At 40.7% G+C, this 24,293-nt stretch overlaps 1 protein-coding gene across 1 annotated transcript in view; it reads right to left on the reverse strand.

The window, feature by feature from the left end:
- Window positions 1-24,293, reverse strand: part of Pitpna (phosphatidylinositol transfer protein alpha) — a 40,679-nt gene that overhangs the window by 3,073 nt on the left and 13,313 nt on the right. Inside the window, exons 5-11 of the mRNA XM_076869776.1 lie at window positions 17,306-17,313; window positions 16,057-16,131; window positions 13,303-13,386; window positions 9,886-9,963; window positions 9,626-9,736; window positions 8,566-8,688; window positions 603-671 (exon numbers count right to left, since the gene is read on the reverse strand). Of these exons, the coding sequence (XP_076725891.1) occupies window positions 627-671; window positions 8,566-8,688; window positions 9,626-9,736; window positions 9,886-9,963; window positions 13,303-13,386; window positions 16,057-16,131; window positions 17,306-17,313 (524 nt within the window). The 3' untranslated portion in view covers window positions 603-626. The remainder of the gene's footprint in view (window positions 1-602; window positions 672-8,565; window positions 8,689-9,625; window positions 9,737-9,885; window positions 9,964-13,302; window positions 13,387-16,056; window positions 16,132-17,305; window positions 17,314-24,293) is intronic.

A 24,293-nucleotide genomic window follows, 5' to 3' on the forward strand; every position in this document is an offset into this window, starting at 1 on the left:
TCACTCCTATTCCTGTCCTGTGATCTGGGCAGAAACTCTCCTAGCATATGAAATGCTAACTCTATTGAAGACAGCTATTTAGTATGGGACAGGGGGATATAAAATAGGCAACAAAGTGCCAGATACAGTGATGAATGCTAAAAGAAGCTGTCTGGCCAACAAATTGACCAGGGAAATTGAACAGGGCAGGGATGTGAGAACTAGAAAGTCTGGCATGAATAGTACAGGAAAGTCCCCCAACATGCCACCTTCAACTATGGCTCAAGTTGCAAGAGGGGAAAGTGAATGATGAACTTCATTCATTATTGTGAATTATAAACTTTGCTTCTGTGTCCACAACCCTCTACCCTTCTTGTTACCACCCTGTTAACATCTATCTATGTGAGTCTTTGTAAAATATGTCCCTTAAGTGTCCTAACAAACATAAAATCCCTTTCATTACAACACAAAAGCTTGCCATTTACTATGACAGTCATTATCATTACTAGAATAAAGGATGAGGAATGAAGTAAGTTTTCTCACTCCGTAGTGAGTTGATGAGGTTGTAAGGACCCAAACTAATTGCAGCTTCTATGACCCAGTGAAAAATATAAAGTACATACAGTGCAGAAGGGGGAGGGGAGGCTTTAGTCATCTGCTGTCATTCCTTTCACTGGGTCCTTTTGTCTCATCTGGAACAGAAAAAGCAACAAAAATTGAAGGCTGATGTAACTCCACCATAAATATGTATACTGCCAAGAGATAGGGTAGAGCATTTTTATGCACAAAGCAAAAACTGGAAGGGCAGAATTCTGCATATATATAGCCAAAACTATATCATTTATAAGCTCTGTTGTTGGTCCCACCATTCATAACAACTTAGTAATTTGCTAATGCAAAGCCAGGTTCCATTCTCTCACTGCCTTTATTTATTTATGTATGTGTATATATATATATAACCAGGGATTGAACCCAGGGACATTTTTACAGTGAGCTATATCCCCATCCCTTTTTATTTATTATTTTGAGATGGTCTCATTAAGTTGCTGAGGCCAACCTTGAACTTGTGATCCTCCTGCCTTAGTCTCCCCAAACCCAGGGCTTGCAGGTGTGTGCCATCATGCCCAGCTTTCACTGTCTTTAATAAGATGCAACTTTCTATCAGGGAATATGATGGCTTCCCCCACTTTCAGAGATGAGTTTCATCCTCCACCGAGGGTACCACTGAAATAATTCAGGGTTTTATTTTTACAGTAAATGTCCTAAGAATGGTTATTTCCTGCTTCCTGGGGCCTAAATGACATGAGAAATTAACTAGATATTTTGCTATTCCTCAGTCACAGCCATGATAGGCTTTACATACAGTTGAAGAACATGAAAACAGAAATACCTGGAACAGAAAAAGCAACAAAAATTGAAATCCCTTTTTTTTTGTTTTGTTAGCAGTGGTGTCCACTAGGAAATGAGGCCCATTGGACCAATGGGATTTTATTATTATTATTATTATTTGTAAATGGACACAATACCTTTATTTTATTTGTTTTTATTTTTATGTGGTGCCAGGGATTGAACCCAGTGCCTCACACATGCTAGGCAAGCGCTCTACTACTGGGTCACAATGCCAACCCGGGCCAATTGGATTTTTATTTTTTGGTGGTACTGGGGATTGAATTCAGTGGCCACTGAGGTTATGTCCCCAGCCATTTATTGCTTTTTTTTACTTTGAAACAGGGTTTCATCAAGTTGCCCAGGCAGGTCTTCTGTCTCAGCCTCCCAAATCACTGGCATTACAGGCATGTGCCACGTGCCTTACAGAAAACCATACTAGATACAGGAGGATCGCAAATTCAAAGCCAGCCTCTGCAGGTTAGCAAGGCCCTCAGCAACTTAGCAAGACTCTGTCCCCCAAAATAAAAGGGGCCAGGTGTGGTGGTGCATTCCTGTAATCCCAGTGGTTCAGGAGGCTGAGGCAGAAGGATCTCATGTTCAAAGCAACTGCAAAGCGCTAAGCAACTCAGTGAGACCCTGTCTCTAAATTAAAGATACAAAATAGGGCTGGGGATGTGGCTCAGTGGTCGAGTGTCCTGAGTTCAATCCCCAGTACAAATAAATAAATAAATAAGGTCTGAGGATGTGGCTCAATGGTTAGGGCCAGGAACTTAAATAAATTCAATATAGAGTAATGATAGAGCAGCATATTTTGCTGTCATAAACATGTACATAAAGAAATTTTGAGGGATAATATATGCTGGAGAGGATGTGGAAAAAAAGAAACACTAATTTAAAGTTGGTGAAATTTTCAACCACTATGGAAATCAGTATAGAGGTTCCTTAAAAGATTAGGAATGGGCTGGGGGTGTGGATCAGTGGAAGAGTACTTGCCTAGCATGCATGAGGCACTAGGTCAATCCCCTGCACCACATTTAACAAAAATAAAAAGGGGGGGTGCTGGGGATGTGGCTCAGTGGTAGAACGCTCACCTCGCTCATGTGTGGCCCTGGGTTCAATTCTCAGCACCACATAAAAATAAATAAATAAAATAAAGGTATTGTGTCCAACTACAACTAAAAAAATATTTAAAAAAAGGAAAAAAGATTCTCTTAGAACAAAAGCAGAGAGGGAGGAGAAAGTGGGTGAGAAAGAAACTACTCTCTTACAAGCACATATTTCATGGGCATAGAAATAATTTTTCAGGGCAAAAACTAATCTCTTGATCCTTTTTTTTTTTCCCTCAAATTGTTGGGTCTCACCCAAGAATGGTGAGCCTGGCCCTTCCAGGGACTAGATTTATCACAGTGGTGACTGTGGCCTCATGGTGTCCCTTCAAAACAAAAAAACCAATGAACTAGACGATTATTCATTGGTTTAAAGAATAACTCATAATTCCTACTACAGACTTGCAATTAATCATGAAATACTGAATACCTGTATTTATTCCTCCCCAAAACCCTACTACGATGGAGGAAAGAAATTAAAACAAAAAGATATAAAACCACAAAAACAACAGCAGAGGCAACAACAGCAAATAAAAGATGGTAACATTCTGAAGATGGAAAAAGGATGGATGAGTAGTAACTAATTCACAGAGCAGCAGAGGCTGACACCTAAGTATCCTTGAGGACAGGGAGCCAAGAAGGAACCTATTAGTTTATGCTGCAGGTTCTCCAAAGGCTTGGGAACTGAGCGCCAGGTCATTCTGCAGGTGGGAGTGCCCAGTGGGTTGAAAACAGATGACTTATTTGAAAGTCTGAATAGAGAACAGTTAGGTCCAGGTGTACTTTCTCCTTACTCTCCAGGTCAAGCAACCACCCCACTTTAGGCCACATCAAAAGACAGGAAGTTCACTCAAGATGCAAAGGGAAGCCTAGACTTGGGACCCCAATTCAGTAAGGGGCAAAGTAGGCATGGTGCAGAAAATGAGGGGATTAAATTAAGGCCAATGGATGATACATTGAATCTGCCAGGATCCTTTCCCAGTTTGGTTCCCAAAATATTGGCTACCTAACTACCCCTATACAAGAGACTGGGGCTGGGTGTGGTGGTGTATGCCTGTAATCCCAATCGCTCAGGAGGCTGAGGCAAGAGGATCGTGAGTTCAAAGCCAGCCTCAGCAAAAGTGAGGTGCTAAGCAACTCAGTGAGACCCTGTCTCTAAAAAAAATACAGAATGGGGCTGGGGATGTGGCTCAGTGGTCGAGTGCCTGTGGGTTTAATCCCCGGTACTAGAAAAAAACAGAGAGACTGGGGAGTCCTCTCTAAGCAAAACGCAGTCCCTCAAAAGACTCCCCATTGTAACTACCTGACTATCCCTACAAGGAAGCCCTCTCATTGGTTTGATGAAAGCCCCTAACATTAAAAAAAAAACAGTCCAAGGGGCTGGGGATGTGGCTCAAGCAGTAGCGCGCTCGCCTGGCATGCGTGCGGCCTGGGTTCGATCCTCAGCACCACATACAAAAAGATGTTGTGTCCACCGAAAACTAAAAAAATAAATATTAAAAAAACTCTCTCTCAAAAAAAAAAAAAACAGTCCAAGCAAACTGACAAAAGAATTCAGAGGAAACAGAATATTCAGGGAGCAGAGAGAAACCTCAAAAAACAAAAATGAAAAAAAAAAAAAATCCTATGGCTTTAGAAACTGTAGCTTTAGAAAAGGAAGATAGTGCATGTAAGGAAAAAAAGGAAGATTAAAAAAAAAAAAAAAACAGAACAAGAAATTTGAAGTTTTTTTTCCTTTTGTTACTGGGAATTGAACTGAGCATCCTGCACATGCTAGACAAATGCTCTACCATTGAGCTACAGCCCTAATCCCTTTTTATTTTTTGGATATATTTTAGATAATAAACTATCCATTTTTATTATTATTTTCCTCTCCTGCATTGTAGTAGGGTTTCGGGAAGGAATAAATACAGGTATTCAGTCTTTCCTGATTAAAATTGCTCGCACTGGCCTTGCCTCAGCCTCCCAAGCTTATGCCACCATGCTAGCTTAAAATTTTTAAAAATTCACCAGGCACAGTTATGCACACTAATCCCAGTGAATGAGGATGATGAAGCAGGAGGATCACAAGTTTGAGGCTGGCCTCAGCAATTTAGTGAGGCCTAAACAACTTACCAAGACCTTGTCTCAAAATAGCAAAAAAAAAAAAAAAAAATTTTTTTTTAACTCAACAGATGATAAGTTAACAATTGGAAAAAAGTCTTCCAGAGGGTAAACAAAAAGAGAGAGAGAGAGAGAGAGAAATAAGAAGAGTAGAGAGTTTCCGGGTGTGGTGATGCACGCCTGTAATCCCAGTGACTCTTGAGGCTGAGGCAAGAAGATTACAAATTCAAGGCAAGCCCCTGAACTTAGAAACTTAGCAAGACCCTACCTCAAGATAAAAAAGAAAAAAGACTGGGGATGTAGCTCAGTGGTAAAATGTCTCTGTCTGTGTTCAATCCCCAGAACCAAACAATTAGAGGGTCAATTCAGGAAGGCTAAATTCTGACTAATAAAAATTCCAGGGCTGGGGATGTGGCTCAAGCGGTAGTGCACTCGCTTGGTATGCGTGCGGCCCAGGTTCGATCCTCAGCACCACATACAAACAAAGATGTTGTGTCCGCTGAAAACTGGAAAATAAATATTAAAAAATTAAAAAAAAAAATTCCAGAATGAGAACAAAGAAAACAGAGGGGAGGAAAATATCAAATAAACAATAAATAAAAAATAAACATTTTCCTGAACCAGAAATCGTTGAATTCAAAGGCTAATAGAGCAGAATGAATGAGAATGGACCAATACCAATAGCAGCCACATTATCATGCACTGCATCTCCCACTAACCACACCAAGCCAGCCACAGAAAGACTCAAAAACAAAGCTTGTCTTTATATGTTTATATCATTGAGTTAACAAAAAGAAAGAAGACAGTTATTAATTTTATTAAAAAAATTATCCAAGGAATGAATGAAAATCTAAGTCGACTACAGGCTTCAGTTGGGAAAAAAAATGGCAAAGTCATAATATAAGCAGTGAATAATGAATTAACCAAAACTTGTGATATTGAACAGTGGCAAGGGGAAGTATTTGAGTGATGCGTGGCATAACAGGGTGAAATCTCCCATAAGGAAGAAGGCAACAGTTAATCTTAAAGTTCAGAAATTAAGAATTAAACCGAGCACAGTGGTGCACGCCTATAATCCCAGCAGTTTGGTAGGCTGAAACAGGAGAATTTCGAGTTCAAAGCCAATTTTAGCAACTACAAGGCACTAAGCAACTCAGTGAGACCTTGCCTTGAAATAAAATGCAAAATAGGGAAATAAAATGCAAAATAGGGCTGGGGATGTGGCTCAATGGACGAGTGCCCCTGAGTTCAATCCCTGGTACCAAAAAAAAAAAAAAAAAAAAAAAAAAAAAAAAAAAATTAAGAGCATAAGCATATGATTTAGAAATATGCAATGAACAAAAGAAACAACCATAAGAATTACATGGGACTACTTTTGTGGAGTGGGGTCCATGTAGAAAGCTGCTTCTTCATCAGCCTGGGATACTACTGAGTCATCCACCCCATCTCCCATACTGGGGGTTAAACCTACTGAACAACATCTCCTTTTTATTTTGTTTTGAGACAACTTTCATTATGTTGCCCAGGATGGCCCTGAACTTGGAATCTTCCTGCCTCAGTCTGGGATCACAGGTATATGCTACCACACCCAGCCACTATCAGAGTGGGTATAAAAATAAACTTTGAGAAAACAAATATACACATTTTAGTAAGTGTGATGGCTGGGGATCAAACCCAGGGCCTTGTGCATGCTAGCCCAACAAATAGTTGTTTTTTTTTTTTAGGTATTGGGGATGGGGATTTAACCCAGGGGCATTCCACCTCTGAGCTACATTGCCAGCCCTTTTTTATTTTTATTTTGAGATAGGGTCTCCCTAAGTTGCTTAGGCTGGCAGTAAACTGAAAATGCTCCTACCTCAGTCTCAAAAGTCACTAGTATTGTAAGCATGAACAATCATGTCCATCAAATTTATTTTTAGATAGAGAAAAAAATTAGGGGTTTAGTTAGCATACAAAGGTTCTATTCAGTTGCTAAGCAGGTTAAAACATGTTCCACAATGACACGGATTTGGTTTGTTTTTACTTATTCTGCAAATTAGTTTTAAAATTCTAATTCCAAAGAGTTTCCTGCACTTGCAGTTATTCTCGAGGGCAGTGATAATCTAAGCATTTGGCATAATCCGCCATGGAATGGAGAAACATCAAAAAAATGGAGTGGGAGTTAAAAACAAACAAAAAACTCTCCCTAACCCCTAAGGTTCTCAAATTTTGAATGTGAGGAAGGCAGATCCAGTAGATCCTCTGGAGATAGTTCTAGTTCCAAGAATTTGAGCATTGCTTTCTTTTTGGTGCTGGGAATTGAATCCAGTACCTCATGCATGCTAACATCAAGTAACTGAATTCTACCCAAGAAGCAAAAGGAGGACAACAAACACATGAACCCCAATGTACTTTACACTGGCCTTTGTTGGGCAGTGGGGAGTTAAAGCTCCAAGCCAAACCTTAATGAAAATCTCCATGTTGCTCCAGTTGGTAACTTTTCTTTTTAGTCACGACTAGGGTGACCAAAAGATTCTAGCCTCTCTCTCATACAGGCAAAATCGCCAGAGCCTTGAACTTTCAAATCTCCTACTTCCTGATGATCCTTAGCAGAAGAATTAGGACTGTGCCCGAAATCCTGTTACTTCACTGCCAAATGCAGCTGAATGAATTACCAAAACATCCGCCTTCAGCAGGAACCAATTCAGGGTAGCACCTGCCAGTAAGTCAGCCCAGGAAGAGTGGTATCCTGGACGGTAAGAACAGTTGGGGTGGGGGGGCGGCTCCAGAGGAAGGAAGGATTTCTGCACCCAAGATCCACACTAGACCAGCACCATGAAGTACAGAGCACCTGTGTAGCATGGGACACCAGGGGAACCCAAACCTGGTCCTCACTTAAGGCCTTGCCAGAGAGCTGGATAATGCTATTCCAAATAAGGTCTTTGCTGGATACCCAGGCTTCACACCAACCCCCACTAGGGGTTAGGAGGGAGAAATCAATAGCAGTTGTTAAGAAACAGAGCTTCTTGCCTGGCTTTTAGCCCTGAGAGGGCAGGGGTGCCCCAAATAACACATAAGAGGAGGAGAAAAGGGGAGTGATTCAGAGTTATGACTTTGTAGGCTAGGGGTACAATTCAGTGGTAAAGCATTTTGCCTAGCAGCACAACAAGGCCCTGGGTTAAATTCCCAGTACTGTTAAAAAAAAAAAAAAAAAGCTGTGGCTTTGGGTCACACATTGGGCTTTCCTGCTGCCTCTATCACCTGCAGGTCCAGCACAGCCACACTGAGCTCCCAGAGCCTCTTCCCTTGGCTGACAGTTGACAGTGCCTCCTCATAGGACTTGTGATGATGGCACTAGGTAGTGTATGTAAAAGCCCCTAGAACAGTGCTTAGCACACAGGGGGGAGTGCCTGTTATTCACTGACCACCTCCTCTAAACAGACCTCTCAGGGAAACCTCCCTAAATGAGGCATAAGGGCTGGGTCTCCTGATTCCATGAAGTAGATAGCCCTTCTTCTGGGATCTATGCCAAGGCCAAAAAAAAAAAAAAAAAAAAAGCAAAAGTTCCAAACTCTAAAATTAGCTCAAAACAACCATACAGAGCAATGAGCTTCTGTGGGTGCTACTGCTGTCCTCTGTGGGTATTGTGGGTGGTATTCGTGGTTCAGCCCAACTTGCCTCCTACCAGGGTCACCTCCAACTCTGCAGCTCAGCATGATCCCTCACCTGGCTCTGAAGTCACTATAGTGGCTGTATCATTCCCTTGGCACGTAGCATAGATGACTTTATTTGTCTCTGTGGATATGCCAAGACCTTAACTAGACTTTACATTCAAGAACATGGGCTATTTTCTTCCCTATGGTTCCCATATTGCCTGGTAATTCATCTTACCTTTAGCAGACTAGAACTACAGGGCAGTGGCCCTTAGTGAAGTGTCCCAGCATGACAGTTTCCCTAATATTCACAGATTTCTCTGAGAGCTGCAGAGTCTCCCCTGGGATCCACTCACCTCATCTAGCTGTCTCTTCGTCTCTTCTTCCATCCTTCGAATGTCATCCATGGTCAGATCAACCCACTTATCGAGCCAACAGAACAGCTGCCTGTGGAAATTTGTAAACAGACGCTTCTCTTGCTATAGAAAGGAGGGAACCAAGTTAGAACAAGAAGGGGAAAGCCACCGCCCTCCTCGCCACAATCTCCATGCTAATAGCCATATTTTACTGGGGCGGAGTGATATCTGGATGACTTATCTGGATTAGCCATAGGTCAGTGACCTTTGCCTTCATGTGTTAAACAGGTAAGGCTTCAAGCATGAGGGAGCCCCCAAGAAAGGATAGATGCCTACTTTGCAGCTAGGCCCTTTGCCCCAAATACTACCAACAGGCAGCCTATGATCATGCTCCTAGTCAAACTAAGGCCTCCAAGCAACTGTCAGACTTCCTCCTTTTGTTGTTGTTGTTGTTTGTTTGTTTTTTAATTTATTTTTTAGCTTTTGGCGGACACAACATCTTTGTATGTGGTGCTGAGGATTGAACCCAGGCCGCACACATGCCAGGCAAGCATGCTACCGATGAAACCACATCCCCAGCCCCTAATGCCAGGTTTTAACTGGCCAACAGCTATGAATTGTGACCCAAGAGTATGTGTCTAATTCAGAGAATTAAAAGACTATAAAATTGCTTAGGTCTGCCCAGTTGAGTAACTCAGGGCACTAGAGAATTTGGCTTACAGTATCTCTTGCCTTTTGGCTTCAAGAAAAGGGAGACTGAGTTTTATTTTTAGTTCAATCATAGCAAGACCCTTTCTGTTTCCTTCTTTTTCCTTGGTTTCCTTCCCTGTTGCATGTGGTGCCCCGAGATGGACAACATTAAACTGTAAGACAGTTATATGCAAGGGAAAATGGGGATCTAAAAAATTAAACTGTGAAATATTATTATGCTGGCAACCTATAACACAGGTCACATGTGTCGTATGATCTTTTCTTGTTGGGCCAAACATCCACCACACACACACACACACACACACACACACACACACACAGGTCTCACCTTGTCACCCTTGTCACTTACCTTATGTATAAAATTTTCCACTTTGTTCTGCAGGCCCCACCACTTGAACTTGACAGTAACCAGTTTGTATGCACACATATATGGGCAGTCTTTCTGATTTACAAGTTCTTGCTGCATTAGAAACACAGCCAGAGGCAAGCCAGTAACTAAGAAGAAAGACCTTAGGCTGTAGGGTAGACCAGCCCCAACCATTCCCTCCTCCATGGGGAGGCCCACCCACTCTGTGCCTGGTCCCCTGGTGGTAAGGATGTGAACTGCACCTTCCAATTTGGGCCCAAGGGTCCTCGGCCTGTTTTCACAGATTTAAATTTTGCAGGGTCTTCCTCTGCCTTGTAATCCTGAGAAGTTGTGGAATAAGGGTTAGAGGGGAAGGGAAAAAGAGAGAAGGAGAGAGGAAGATGTCAGATTTTCATTAAAGTATACTTCATATCAGGTCTTGATGCTGCTGGCATATAGCAAATAGGGGAAAATGTTATAAAACAAGATGTAGAACTGTTTACATTTGCCTTAGAGCAGAGTTCCATGTAATTCTTTTCTGCCAGGGTTTGTTTTCAATTTTACCAGTATAAAACTGTCACCAGATTTTCTGAGCAGGCACGTATTTCCAATTTTAAGACAGATTTTCAAACCTGGGTAAGCATCCAAATTGTCAGGGAAGACTTTCAAGATACAGATTTCTGGGTCACCCTACCTAAAACCTAGTGAGTAAAATATCTGCAGGTGAGGACAGCAGCATGGATTTGCTTTCTTTCTTTGTAATCCCTGAAGGTAATTTTAAAACATAGCCATAGCTCAGGACAACTGGCCATCATTTCTGAAATCTTGTCTAATCTCCACTTGTTTTAATAAAATTACTATTAGAAGTGTTCACTGTCTAGGACCTAGCCTTGTAAACATTACTGGTCAGTCTCACTTCACTGACTTATTTAATTTTTAAATTTAAACTAAAATTTTAATCTGATGCATAAAAACATAAAATTATACATATTTATGGATGCCATGTGATATTGATACACTGTATACTGTAATGTTTGAATCAGATTGAACCTATCTAGGTCCTTAAACATGTATAATTTCTTTATGGTCAAAACATTCAAACGGGCTGGTCATAGTACCACATGCCTATAATCCCAGGGCTGAGGAAGCTGAGGCAGGAGGATCTCAAATTCAAAGCCAGCCTCAGCAACTGTGAAGCATTAAGCAACTCAGTGAGACCCTGTCTCTAATCAAAATACAAAATAGGGCTGGAGATGTGGCTCAGTGGTTGGGTGCCGCTGAGTTCAATCCCCAGTACCCACCCACCCCCCACCCCTGCAAAAAAAAAAAAAAAAAATTCAAACTCCTTTCAATACACTATCATTATCCATAGTCACTCTACTGTGTACGCCAGAACCTCTTATCCTACATACCACAACTTAGTCATTGATAACCTCTTTCCATTCCTCCCTCCCCAACATCACTGATTCATAATACAATCAATCTCTGTGTTAATTAATCACAACAAAAGTTTAATTTTCAGCTGGAACTCCACATTGACTAATGTGGGCTCAGGAAAAGCAAACTTAGTATACTATCTTAGTATTTACTTGATGAAAATAACAAAGATAATATCTCACACACACACACACACACACACACACACACACACACACACACACACATACCTGCAAACACAAAGTCTTTTCCCAAACTATGGGGATTATTTGTGTATTCAAAATAAAAATAAAAACTTCTACCCTATCACTACCTTCCTTTCACACACACACACTCTTTTTTTTGTGGTACTGGGAACTGAATTCAGGGCTTGGTGCATGCTAGGCAGGCACTCTTCACTAAGCTACCTCCCCAGGTCTCCTTCTACTCTTAGAACCAGAGTTGACAAAATAGTCAAAGAACCTTAGTTTTTGCTAGTTTAGTGTTTGAGAAATACTTGGGTATGTTCAGTTTGAGAAAATTCATCAGGCTGTACATTTATGACATACTCATCTGGCTAGTCATACTTCAGTTAAAAGCTTTTTGAAAAATTAACCAATCTTTTGAGCACGGGGTAGGGATGTTAAGCAAGGAAGCACAAGATGGTTTTCTTATCTTTTTGGAAATGCACAAAGTGAACTATCTAAAGTGCACACAGTGACCACAGGAAAAAGGTATCAGACCCCTGGATACAAAAAAGCAAACATTTACTCCCTATCAATGGGCAGAGTTAAATTCCTGTCTCATGATTCCAACAAGTTCTCTGTCAAAAAAGAGCAGTAATGAGTGAAGGAGCATCAAACCCTTCTATTCCCTAAATAGATACTTCCTGGGAGCATAAGGGTAAACAAGCTGGACAGACCTGGTCCTTGTCTCATCAAGCTATGGTCTAGCAGTGGACCAACCTTTTCCAGCTAAAATATTTGTTACTCTGAAAAGCTACTACCAGCTTCTTAAGACAGGAGATAAGTCTTTTCCTATATTCTGTTCCTCTCATTGGGAACATACAGAACCTAAGAGAGTGCTCCAAACAGGCAATAAATGTTTTAAAATTACTGGATTCAAAAAATAAATCTGAAAACTAGTGCCTTGATTTTTCAGGTTAAACATCATTTCAGCAGGTCAAAACATTCTACCAATGGCATCTACACTGTCTAATAATAACTTCCAGAGGCCAAACAGGACACAAATTTGGGTTGCTATTTCCCCAGTGGCATCCCCAACTCAAGACAAGGGGGAATTCTAAATACTAACTTTAAAAATAAAACAAATAAACTGGGCATAGTGGCACATGCCTATGATCCCTGCTAATTGGGAGGCCAAGAGATCAAAAGTTCAAGGCTGGCCTTGGCAACTTAGACCCTGTCTCAAAATAAAAAGGATTGGAGATGTAGCTCCATGGTAGAGTTCCCTGGATCCAATTTCTAATCAAAAAATCCCTAACCACAAAAATAAATGAGTAAATAAACAAAACAATGCAGGGAATGGTGGCAAACACATGTAATCCCAGCTGGGAGGCATAACAGGAGGATCAAAAGTTCAAGGCCAGCCCAGACAACTTAGTGAGAGCTTATCTCAAAATTAAATAGATGGACACAATAGCACACACCTGTAGTCCCAGCTTGAGAGGCTGAAGCAGGAAGATCATATTTGAGGCTAGCCTTGGCAACTTAGTGAAACCCTGTCTCAAAATAAAAAAGCCAGGCATGGTGAGGCACACCTGTAATCCCAGCAGCTTGGAAGGATAAGACAGGAGAATTGGGAGTTCAAAGCCAGCTTTAGCAAAAGCGAGGCACTAAGCAACTCAGTGAGACCCTGTCTCTTTAAATACAAAACGGGACTGGGGATTCGGCTCAGTGGTTGAGTGCCCCTGAGTTCAATCCCTGGTACCAAAATAAATAAATAAATAATAAAATGTTGGTGGGGGGTTGGGGGGTATAATACAGTAATATTAGAGTAGTAGAGTGATCCTGGGTTCAATTCCCAGTACCAGGAAAAAATAATTAAATATTTTAAAATTTAAAAAGGGACCAAGGATATACCTCAGTAGTAGCATTTGCAAGGTTCTGGTTCAATCCATAGTACCATAAAAAAATAAAATAAGTAAAACAGCAAACAATAAAAGAGAGAACTTCCTTTTGAGTCAAAAGTGACTTCTCTAATAGAAGTCACTTCTACATCCAACATCTTTAAGTAGTTCTTACCTTGCTAAGTACTTGACTTCGATCTGCAATGTCTATATATATGGCTTCCACATGTTTCCATGCCTCAGGCTCCAGTTTATGCACCTGCAGAAAGAAGGGGATTTCCTTCAGGCTATATGTATAAGGTATCCATAAACATAAATGAATTCTGTGTTTATACTTGGGTCCCATCCCCAAGATATGTCATTATGTATATGCAAATATTCCAAAATCTGAAATCTAAAACACTTCTGGTCCAAAGCATTCCAGATAAGGAATAGTCAGCCTGTACAAAGTTATGCAAAGGAGCTGGGTACAGTGGTATATACTTATAATCCCTGGCAATTTAGCAAGATCTTGTTTAAAAAAAAATTTTTTTTAAAGGATTGGGGGTTGTAGCTCAGCATGTTTGAGGTCCTGGATCCAATCTGCAACATCACCAGAAAATATACATATAGGAATAGGACACTGGATTTTAAGTAGACATAAATTAGAGAATGAAGCTGATTTTTTCAGGCTAAGTTCCACTTCCACAGGTCAAAATATCCTTAGGACTCCTAGGTGCATTTTAGACCTATCTCAGCACTACATTGTTTCCTCATGTTCCCCTTAGTAAAGTCTAAATATTTCTGGAGATGTTGCCTGCTTAGCCACACATGCTTATTTTAATCATGCTGTACAGATACATAGTATGAAATTATAACACAAATTCAAAATGTATGGAAAGGATACAATGAAGAGTAACTTTCTTGCTTGTTCCCCAGGCCCACTCTAGTATAGACACAGCTGCTACAATCAATCCCTATGCACAGTTTTTATTTTTAATACAAAAACTAGAACATATACACATTTGTTAGTATCTTGCTTTTTTCGTTGAACAACATATATACACTTTTTAAAAAAAAATTTTTTTTTAGTTGTTGACGGAACTTTATTTTATTTCTTTATTTATATGCAATGCTGAGAATCAAACCCAGTGCCTCACACTTGCAAGGCAAGTGCTCTACCACTGAGCCACAATCCCAGCCCCTGAACAATATATTTTTATTGGTGAATAATTACACATAATGGTGGAATTATGCCATACTTGTACATACACATAACATACTTTGATAAATTTCATTCCCCAGTTAACTTCCCTTTCCCTCTCTCCCTTCCTTCCCTTAAACAACAAGCTTGAGGATTGTTCTTTATTGTCTTTTTATTTTTGATTTTTGATTCTGGGGACTGAATCCAGGGATGCTTAACCACTGTGTCACATCCCTGGCCCTTTTTATATTTTGTTTTGAGACAGGGTCTTGCTAAGTTGCTGAGTTCCTGAGGCTGGCCTTGAGCTTGTGATCCTCCTGCCTCATACTCCCGAGTCGCTGGGATTACAGGCATGAGCCACCATGCCCAGCTCTTGTGTTGTTTTTAATCTTTGGTTACACAAAGAATGCTATAATGGCCAGGCATGGTGGCATGCATCTGTAATCCCAGTGGCTTGAGAGGCTAAGGCAGAAGGATCGAGAGTTCAGAACCAGCCTAAGCAACTCAGTGAAACCTAGTCTCTAAATAAAAACACAAAAAAGGGCTGGGGATGTTGCTCAGTGGTTAAGTGCCCCTGGGTTCTATCCCTAGTAAAAGAAAAAGAAAAAAAAATGATGCTATAATGTATTTCTTTGTGTATGTTATGACACATATGTGAGAAAATAATTGTCTAGTAAATTCCTAGATAGGGAATTGCTAAGGCAAAGGATAGGTGTATTTTAGCTGGGCACGATGGCATGTACCCATAATCTCAGCTACTCAGAAAGCCAAGGTGGGAGTATTACAAGTTTGAATCCAGTCTGGGCAATTCAGTGAAATCCTGCCTCCAAATAAACAAACCCCCAAACAAACAAACCCCCAAAAAACAAAAAGAGCTGGGGGCTGGGGATATAGCTTAGTGGTACAGCACTTGCCTAGTATGCACAAGGTCCTGAACTGGGAGAAAAGAAAAAAAATGTGTATTTTAAAATTTGTGCTCTATAGAAGCTATAATTTTTTTTTGTTTTATGCAGCTGGAGATCAAACCTAAATCTTTATGCATGCTAGGCATGCTAGGCAAGCCCTCTACTACTGAGCTACATCTCCAGCCCAGAAGCTGTAATTTTGTTGTTTTAGAAATACCACTCCAGGCCTGGGGATATAGCTCAGTTGGTAGAGTGCTTGCCTTGCATGCACAAGGCCCTGGGTTCAATCCCCAGCACCACAAAAAAAAAAAAAAGAAAAAAAAGAAAGAAAGAAAGAAAGAAAATCCCGTTCCAACGGGACATAGTATTCCACTTGCCCATAATCAGAGCAACTGGGATGCTGAGGCAGGAGGATGGCAAGTCTGAGGCCAGCATGGGCAAATTAGTCTCAAAATAAAAAATTTTACAAAGGGCTGAGGATGTAGCTCAGTTATAAAGTGCTCCTGGGTTTGAGACCCAGTACTATAAATAAATAATGACAGATTGATAAACAGATAAATAAAATACAGCTCCTGTGCGCCAGTAACTGCATTTTAGACCTATCCCAGCACTACAGGAAGGTGCAGTAAGGAATCTCAGAGATCACATTTTGAAAATCAAAAATGGGGCAGTCTTACCCTGGGGTAAGACAGGTTTAACAAGAAGCCCCGGCTTTCCTGGCCAGGTGAAAGAGGATCACAGAGAGGACCCCATGGTCGGGATACAGAAGCTATAGGACACAAATTTAAGATCCTGTTCTGAATCCTGGAAACTCTTGGGAACCTTGGGAAGTACTACTTACATTCTCCTGGGTGCCAAGATCTGGTTTGTGCCAGGTTTCAATTTTAATCAGAAAGTCCTCTTTCATGTACTCATTCTGGAAGAGGAAAAAGAAAACACATACACACACTTTACACTCACCAGGTTCATAGCTGGAGAGTAGGGTCTCCCATCACTGGACCCTGGGCAGCCGGAAGAATTCAGGCCTTGCCTGATAATAATAGCTAACTTCACTGGGGACCCATCATATGCAAGACATGCGTCACCCCAATTGAATCCTCACTCCAGCTTGTGATGTCTATGGAATCATCCTCATTTTACAGATGAGGACAATAACATTCACAAGTTAGGTGATGCAGTCAAGGCCAGAGATAGATCATCACAGAACTGGCTAAAAAGCAGATTGTCTGACTTTAGAGTCCATGTATTTAACTAGTCTTCCATATTACTTCATGCATAGGGTGCTAATGCTTAATTAGTATCATGGAGAGAGTAAGGAAGACTCCAACCAACAAAAATCATTCATCATGGCCTTTTTCTCCCCAGCTAGCCTTTGGCTGAGATAACCCTTCATGTTAATTATTGTCTCCTTCTCTTAGTGCTTTTTAAAAACTACAACTGTAAAAGGGGAAAAAAACAAAAACAAAAACTGTAACTACTAAAAAGAGGAAAAACCCATTATCATCTCAACAGGAATTAAGTTTCCTAGAAGAGACAATGCACTTGGATGAGTATGCTGAAGGGTGGAAAGGTGTGGACAGTGACAAAGGGGATGATCACAGAAGAAATATCTTGTTGACTTCACAATTTGCCCAAAGGTCAGTGCTCACTGGGTCAACAGATGCTCAATAGGAAAGGAATGTCACAATCAGGCCAGCTGTACCAAAATTTCTGTACAACCTAGTAGGCATGACCTGAGGACAGTAGGGGAGAGACTTGAGTCATTCTGTACATATAAGACCCAGAGATAGGATGTACCTGATAAAGCCACAAGTCAACGCAGTTTAAAGCAGGAGGTCCCCCTGCCAAATGACAAACTCTTCATCAGGACTGAAAAGACGCCTCAACAACACCAAAAGAGAATATCCAGGACTTCTAGTGCATTTATTAATTTTTTTATTTATTTTGTGGTGTTGGGGGTCACACATAGGGCCTTGCACATGCTAGGTAAGCAATCTACCACTGAGCTATACTACCAACCAGCCCCAGCTACGTTTTTATTTCTTTTCTTATAAATCATCTACAATTTCAAACCCCCTGATAATACTTACTGTAATAACTGCTCCAAGGCAAGGACATGAAAATAAGAGAGAAAAAAGTTAATGAGGATTAATAAGTATCTGTCCCTCACCCCAAGGGACCACAAATAACAAAGAGCTCTCAAATCCCATGGCTTATTCCATAGTCACCTCCAGGACCCAGTGAGTTGGGACTGTCTCAGTGCACCAAGCCCCGCTTAAGATTCTCTCATACAAAACTCCCAGAAGACCAAACCTGGAATTTAATTAAAAAAAAAAAAAAAAAAAAAAGCCACTCTGGGCTCCTTGGGTTCTTTCCAGCAGGACAAGGAAAGGGACTGTCTGTGATCAGCTTAGATCTTGTGATCCGTTGGTTGTCAGAAAATTACCTGGGTGATTGTCGAAAATCAACTGGGTGCCCCTCACTTCCACCTCCTGGGGCAGATCGGGGCACTCTGGGCCAGTTGCTGTCTATCTGCCCACAGCATCCTTCCTCTCACTGTAACCAAACCTCTCATGTTCTGCACACCTGCTCATTGTAATAGAACCCCCTCGGAAAGCATGGTTTAATTATTTATCAGAGAAAATTACTGCAGTTCTCATGTCACTGGGGAACAGACCAGCTCTCCTCCAGTTCATTTTGTACCCTCTGAATTTAGGAGCTACTTCAATTTCTGATGGATGCTACATATTGGAAATTATACAGGGCTAACAAACCCCATCACTCCATAAGTGAAACTAAGGCTACCTCTAAAACTGAAATGAGGAATACTTGAAATATACAGGATATAATCTGCCATGTTTAAGAATAACCCAAAAGACTGTCAGTGATCTCCCCAATTTAATGAAAAAAACCTTAGAAGCAAGTACCAGATTAAGATTATAACTAGACGGACGCGGTGGCTCATGCCTGTAATCCCAGCTGCTGAGGCTGAGGCAAGGGGATTGCAAGTTCAAAGTCAGCCACAGCAACTAAATGAGCCATTTAGCAAAACTGTGTCTCAGAATAAAATATAAAAAGAGCTATGGTTGTGGCTCAGTGATTAAGTGCCCTTGGGTTCAATCCCCAGTACCAAAAAAAAAAAAAGAAAAATAGAAAAAGAAAAAAGATTGTAACTAAAAGGCCTACCCTGGGCTGGGAATGTGGCTCAAGCGGTAGCGCGCTCGCCTGGCATGCATGCAGCCTGGGTTCGATCCTCAGCACCACATACAAACAAATGTTGTGTCCGCCGAAAAAAAAACTAAAAAATAAATATTAAAAAATTCATTCTCTCTTTCTCTCTCTCCATCTATTAAAAAATAAAAATAAAAAAAAAATAAAAGGCCTACCCTGAAACAATTGCCCTAGTAACAACTTGAGAAAACCATGTTATGAAAAGGAAATGATGGGTTTAATATCCATCAGAGGAATGTCCAAAGAGGCCAGTTAGGTAGAAATTCTGCAGTGCTGTCATGAGAACACAGCTCCATCACCATGTTGGAAATGGCAAGTGTCAGGCTGGCCTGCTTTGATGACACTAAACATTAAGCTTCTCTAACCACCTTATTCTGAATCCATGTTCTGTAAGAAAACTTCTAGTTTGGCCTCTGAGGGACAGAATGTGCTAATCAAAAGTCTCAGGAGGGCTGGGGATGTGGCTCAAGCGGTATGCGTGCGGCCAGGGTTCGATCCTCAACACCACATACAAACAAAGATGTTGTGTCCGCCGAAAACTAAAAAACAAATATTAAATTTCTCTCTCTTAAAAAAAAAAAAAAAAGAATATTAAAAAAAAAAAGAGTTTCAGGAATCTGATCACCTAACCAAGTGAGCATTTTTTAAATTACACATTAGTATTCTGATTATAAATTTGCTTTCCATGTAGAAGACTCTATCCCTAATCAGTAAACAGGAATATCTGGTTTTATTACTAAATTTGTATTTCAAGATTGGCATTTGAGATTTTTATACATTAGTGTTTGTGAGACACTGGAAAAAAAAAAAAAAAGAAAACACTTAGTTTGTTTTCTTTTTCTTTTTGGTACTGGGGATTGATTCCAGGGGCTTCTACTGAGGCACATCCCCAGTCCCACCCTACCTTTTTTTTTTTTTTTTTTGTATTTTATTTAGAGACAGGGTCTCATTGAGTTGCTTAGGGCCTTGCTAAATTGCTGAGGCTGGCTTTGAACTTGCTATCCTCCTGCCTCAGCCTCTCAAGAAAGCCGCTAGGATTATAGGCGTGCATCACCGCACCCAGCTTAAATCCACTCAGTTCTGAAAAATGGGATTTCTGAACCCATGTGGCTGATGCCAACGTGGGTGACCAAACAATCTCTCCCAAACCTTCTTTAGCCCCACCTTCCCCTCCAAATATCTCTGCACTTACAGCATTCCCTTTTCTTCAAACTGCAATCCCAGGTACACAGAAAGCCTCAGGAAACCCTTTGCAGTTGGAAAATAGGGCTTTCCAAATAAGACTAATAAGGAGGGGGGAGGGGGGATAGTAGAGGATAGGAAAGGCAGCAGAATACAACAGACACCAGAATGGCAATATGTAAATCAATGGTTGTGCAACTGATGTGATTCTGCAATCTGTATATGGGGTAAAAAGGGGAGCTCATATCCCACTTGAATCAAAGTGTGAAATATGATATATCAAGAACTATGTAATGTTTTGAACAAACTACAATAAAAATTAATTAAAAAAAAAAAAAAAAAAAAAACAAATAAGACTAATAAGGCCTCACATATGCTAGGCAAGTGCTCTACCACTGATCTCCACCCCCAGGAATAAAGTATTTTAAAATCCTAACCTAGCAATACTGTATCTAGACAAGAGTTGAGGTCAGAGGGAGGAAATGGAAGAAGAAACCACTTTCCACTTTCATCCAGAGAGCAACCCACTCAAACCCATTTCCCTCCCATCTCAATCCAACAACTTCATGGAAAAGAGGCAGAGAGAAATTAAGAAAACAGAAAGAGCTGATAGTGGTGTATTCTCAATATGTTTTCAATCCTCTCAGAATAAGATTAGAGCCATCCAAAATGCTTGGGGTATTTTACTCCATACTCTTTCATCCACCTCTCCTCAAACTTTGATTTAGTTAGGTCAAGAAGATGTTTGAGGGGCTGGGGATGTGGCTCAAGCAGTAGCGTGCTCGCCTGGCATGCGTGCGGCCCGGGTTCGATCCTCAACACCACATACAAACAAAGATGTTGTGTCTGCCGAAAACTAAGAAATAAATAAATATTAAAAATATTCTCTCTCTCTCTCTTTAAAAAAAAAAAAAAAAAAGATGTTTGAACTAATAACTACTTTGCCATTGACCCCCCAAGGAACTGCAAAGTTCCTTTCCTGTTTATATCTCTTATTTTAAAAGAGTGGGTGTCTAACTGAACAGATCTAAGACTCAACATATTTGTTCTGTAAGAAGGTGGATGTGACTGTGAGGTCAGCACCCATGAGGTCTATGCATGAGGTCCTCCCCTCACTCATTGTCCTCTTTATGGAGTATTTGGAAATTATATTTTTCTTTCTGTCAAGGATCAATACGTGAACTAACATTTACTGTGTAGAAAAAGGCCTATGCCAGCTGAAGCACTCCCTGAGGCATCTCTCAGTTGGCACAGACTATGTATCTAGAACCTTGCCTCAGGCATGGAGGAGTCCACACTGTTTGTTACCTCCATGCCAAGTTAACTAAGATTTTTACAATGCATGCTCACTGCAATTCTTTTACACATCAATAAAATTCACCTTTGGCCCTAGACCAGACACATCCTGCCACACTGCCTACTGCCTTTTAAAAACATGTATATGTCTTCTTTCTAAGAATTTAACAGCTTCCTGTCCAATGCTTAAGGAATAGTGAAGTTTGCATGTTCAGCTACAGCAATAAAATCATGTGTTATACATCTCAGGTGCCACCAATAACTGTACATCTCCTAATACAAGGTTTGTTGTTTTTTTGTTTCATTTTTTGTAGTTTTAGGTTGACAGCATGCCTCCTTTATTTTATTTGTTTATTTTTAAGTGGTGCTAGAAACTGAACTCAGGGCTGGGGATGTGGCTCAAGCGGTAGCGCGCTCGCCTGGCATGTGTGCGGCCCGGGTTCGATCCTCAGCACCACACACAAAGAAAGATGTGACTGCCGAAAAACAAAAAAATAGATATTAAAATTCTCTCTCAAAAAAAAAAAAAAGAAAAAAGAAATTGAACTCAGTGCTTCACACATGCTAGGCAAGGGCTCTGACCCTGAGCTACAGCCCCAGCCCTGATACAAGGTTCTTGAACCTGTGTACAAACATGGAGGACTGAAGAGAGCAATGACTTTAATCATTCCCAGCATTCTCAGAATAAGAATCACCTGAGTCACCTAAGGATCACATCCTTATCAAATACGATCTAGGGGGCTGGGGATGTGGCTTAAGCGGTAGCGCGCTCGCTTGGCATGCGTGCGGCCCGGGTTCAATCCTCAACACCACATACAAACAAAGATGTTGTGTCTGCCGAAAACTAAAAAATAAATATTAAAAAAAATATATATATATATAATCTAGGGAGTACCAGGTCATAACAGATAGTAAGTGAAGCAAACAGGTACACAGAGGCTGGCAGGAGGATGCAAGAGCTAGACTGTGCCAACAAATGAAGGTTGTTAGGATAAAAGGTCATCTGCCTCTCAGACAAGTTCTATGGCACCTCTAGGATTCATATCCCCTGGGATATGAATTAGTGCCAGCTTGGGCCCAAAAGATCTACTTCTAGATATCCCTCAAGACTTAGGAATCTTAGAAAGCTAGAAGTCTAAAATAATCAAAAGGAATCCTAGAATGTCTAGACAAGTACACAAAGTTCTTTATGGAGGTCTTACTCTTTCCTTTCCAGAAACTCCAGCAAGAGGCTGGCCAATATTAAGAAAATAAATCCACTCTCACCCTCAAATACAGAACATGCTGATTCAGCATAAGCCATCAATTTGGAGTTCTTAGCAGTGATGATCCCACCATCCCAGCCTCTAGCTGAAGAATCTGCCATGCACACTCCACGTGTATATGACACAATTTGGGAATTGCTATTTCCAAATTCTCTTGTCATTAAAAATTAGGCATCAATATCTCTTTTGATACCTCTAGGCCTAGTTCTTCTTCAGGGCAGAGAGGTTACCCTACAGGGCCTTTCCAATGATTGCCACCCAAGAGTTCCTGGATCTGAATGATACTTTTTAAGTCACATATAAATATATCACAGTAACACTAGAAATTTCAGTACTAACAAAAAGGGAATGGTTTACAAGGCCATAGTATATAGTCATTCTCAGTAACCACTGAGGATTAGTACCAGGATCCCCACCCCTCCACCCAGTATACTAAAATTTGTGGATGCTCAAATACCTTACGTAAAATGGCACAGTATTTACATTTCATTCTATATAAGTTAAATCATGTCTAGACAAATCATAATACTAATATAAATTTTATATAAATAGTTGTTATTCTGTATTATTTACAGAATAATGACAAAAAATAGTCTGTATATATTTAGTAGAGAGACAATTTTTATTTATTTTTTTTTTGGAAGTGCTGGGGATCAAACCCAATCTACTTACCTACCTATGTTTTGATACTGGGGATTGAACCCAGGGGCATTCCATCACTGAGCTACATCCCCAGTCTTTTTTATTTTGACACAGGTCTTGCTAAGTTGCTGAGAGTCTTACTAAGTTGTTCAGGTTGACCTTGAACTTGAAATCCTCCTGCCTCAACCTCCTTAGCTGCTAAGATTGCAGGTGCCTGCCAGTGTGCCCAGCTGTTTTTCCTATGTATTTTTTTTTTTTTTTTTTGTGGGGAGGGCGTTACCGGGGATTGAACGCAGGGGCATTTGACCTCTGAGCCACATACCCAGCCCTTTTATGTATTTTATTTAGAGACAGGGTCTCACTGAGTTGCTTAGCACCTCACTTTTGAACTCTTGATCCTCCTGTCTCAGCCTCCCAAACCACTGGGATTACATGTAGGTACCACCAGGCCTGTCCCTATGTATCTATTTATTTATTTATTTTAGTTGTTGATGGACCTTTATTTCACTCATTTATTTATTTATATGTGGTGCCGAGAATCAAATCCAATGCCTCACACATACTATGCAAGCACTCTACAACTGAGCCACAACCCAGCCCCTCCTATGTATTTTTGATCTATGGTTTATGAAATCCACAGATGTAGAACCCACAGGTATGTTCAGCAAACTCTACATTCATATAATGAACCATTATGCAGCCACGCAGTCATTATAATTTTGCTTTTTTTTAACCCCCCACCCCAGTACTGGGGATTGAACCCAGGGCCTCAAGGGCAAAGCTACAACTCTAGCCCTTTTAATGTTTTCTTTCTTTTTTTTTTTTTTTGAGAGAGAGAGAGAGAATTTTTTTAATATTTATTTTTTAGTCTCGGCGTACACAACATCTTTGTTTGTATGTGGTGCTGAGGATCGAACCCGGGCCACACGCATGCCAGGCGAGCGCGCTACCGTATGAGCCACATCCCCAGCCCCCCTTTTAATGTTTTCATTTTGAGGTAGGGTCTCACTAAGTTGTTCAGGCTGGCGATCCTCTTGCTTCAGTCTCCTGAGTTGCTAAGATTACAGGCATAAACCACTGTATCCAGCTATAAATTTCAAACAACAGACTACGAGTGACAGGGAAAATGGTCTCCATTTGCTGAAGAAAAATGAGCAATTTAATAATTAGTAATCATAGGATCTAAATTTTGTGTAAAAAATGTGTCTGGAAACTGGATGTGGTGGCACACACCTGTAATCCCAGCGGCTTGGGAGGCTGATATAGGAGGATTGTGAGTTCAAAGCCAGCTTCAGCAAAAGCGAGGCACTAAGCAACTCAGTGAGACCCTCTCTCTACATAAAATACAAAATGGGGCTGGGGATGTGGCTCAGTGGTCAAGTGCCCCTGAGTTCAATCCCCAGTACCAAAAAAAAAAAAAAAAAAAAGGTCTCTGAATATTTTAAAAGCTCAGGCATGCTAA

Source organism: Callospermophilus lateralis, chromosome 11 (assembly GCF_048772815.1).
Source record: "Callospermophilus lateralis isolate mCalLat2 chromosome 11, mCalLat2.hap1, whole genome shotgun sequence".
NCBI lineage: Eukaryota > Metazoa > Chordata > Mammalia > Rodentia > Sciuridae > Callospermophilus > Callospermophilus lateralis.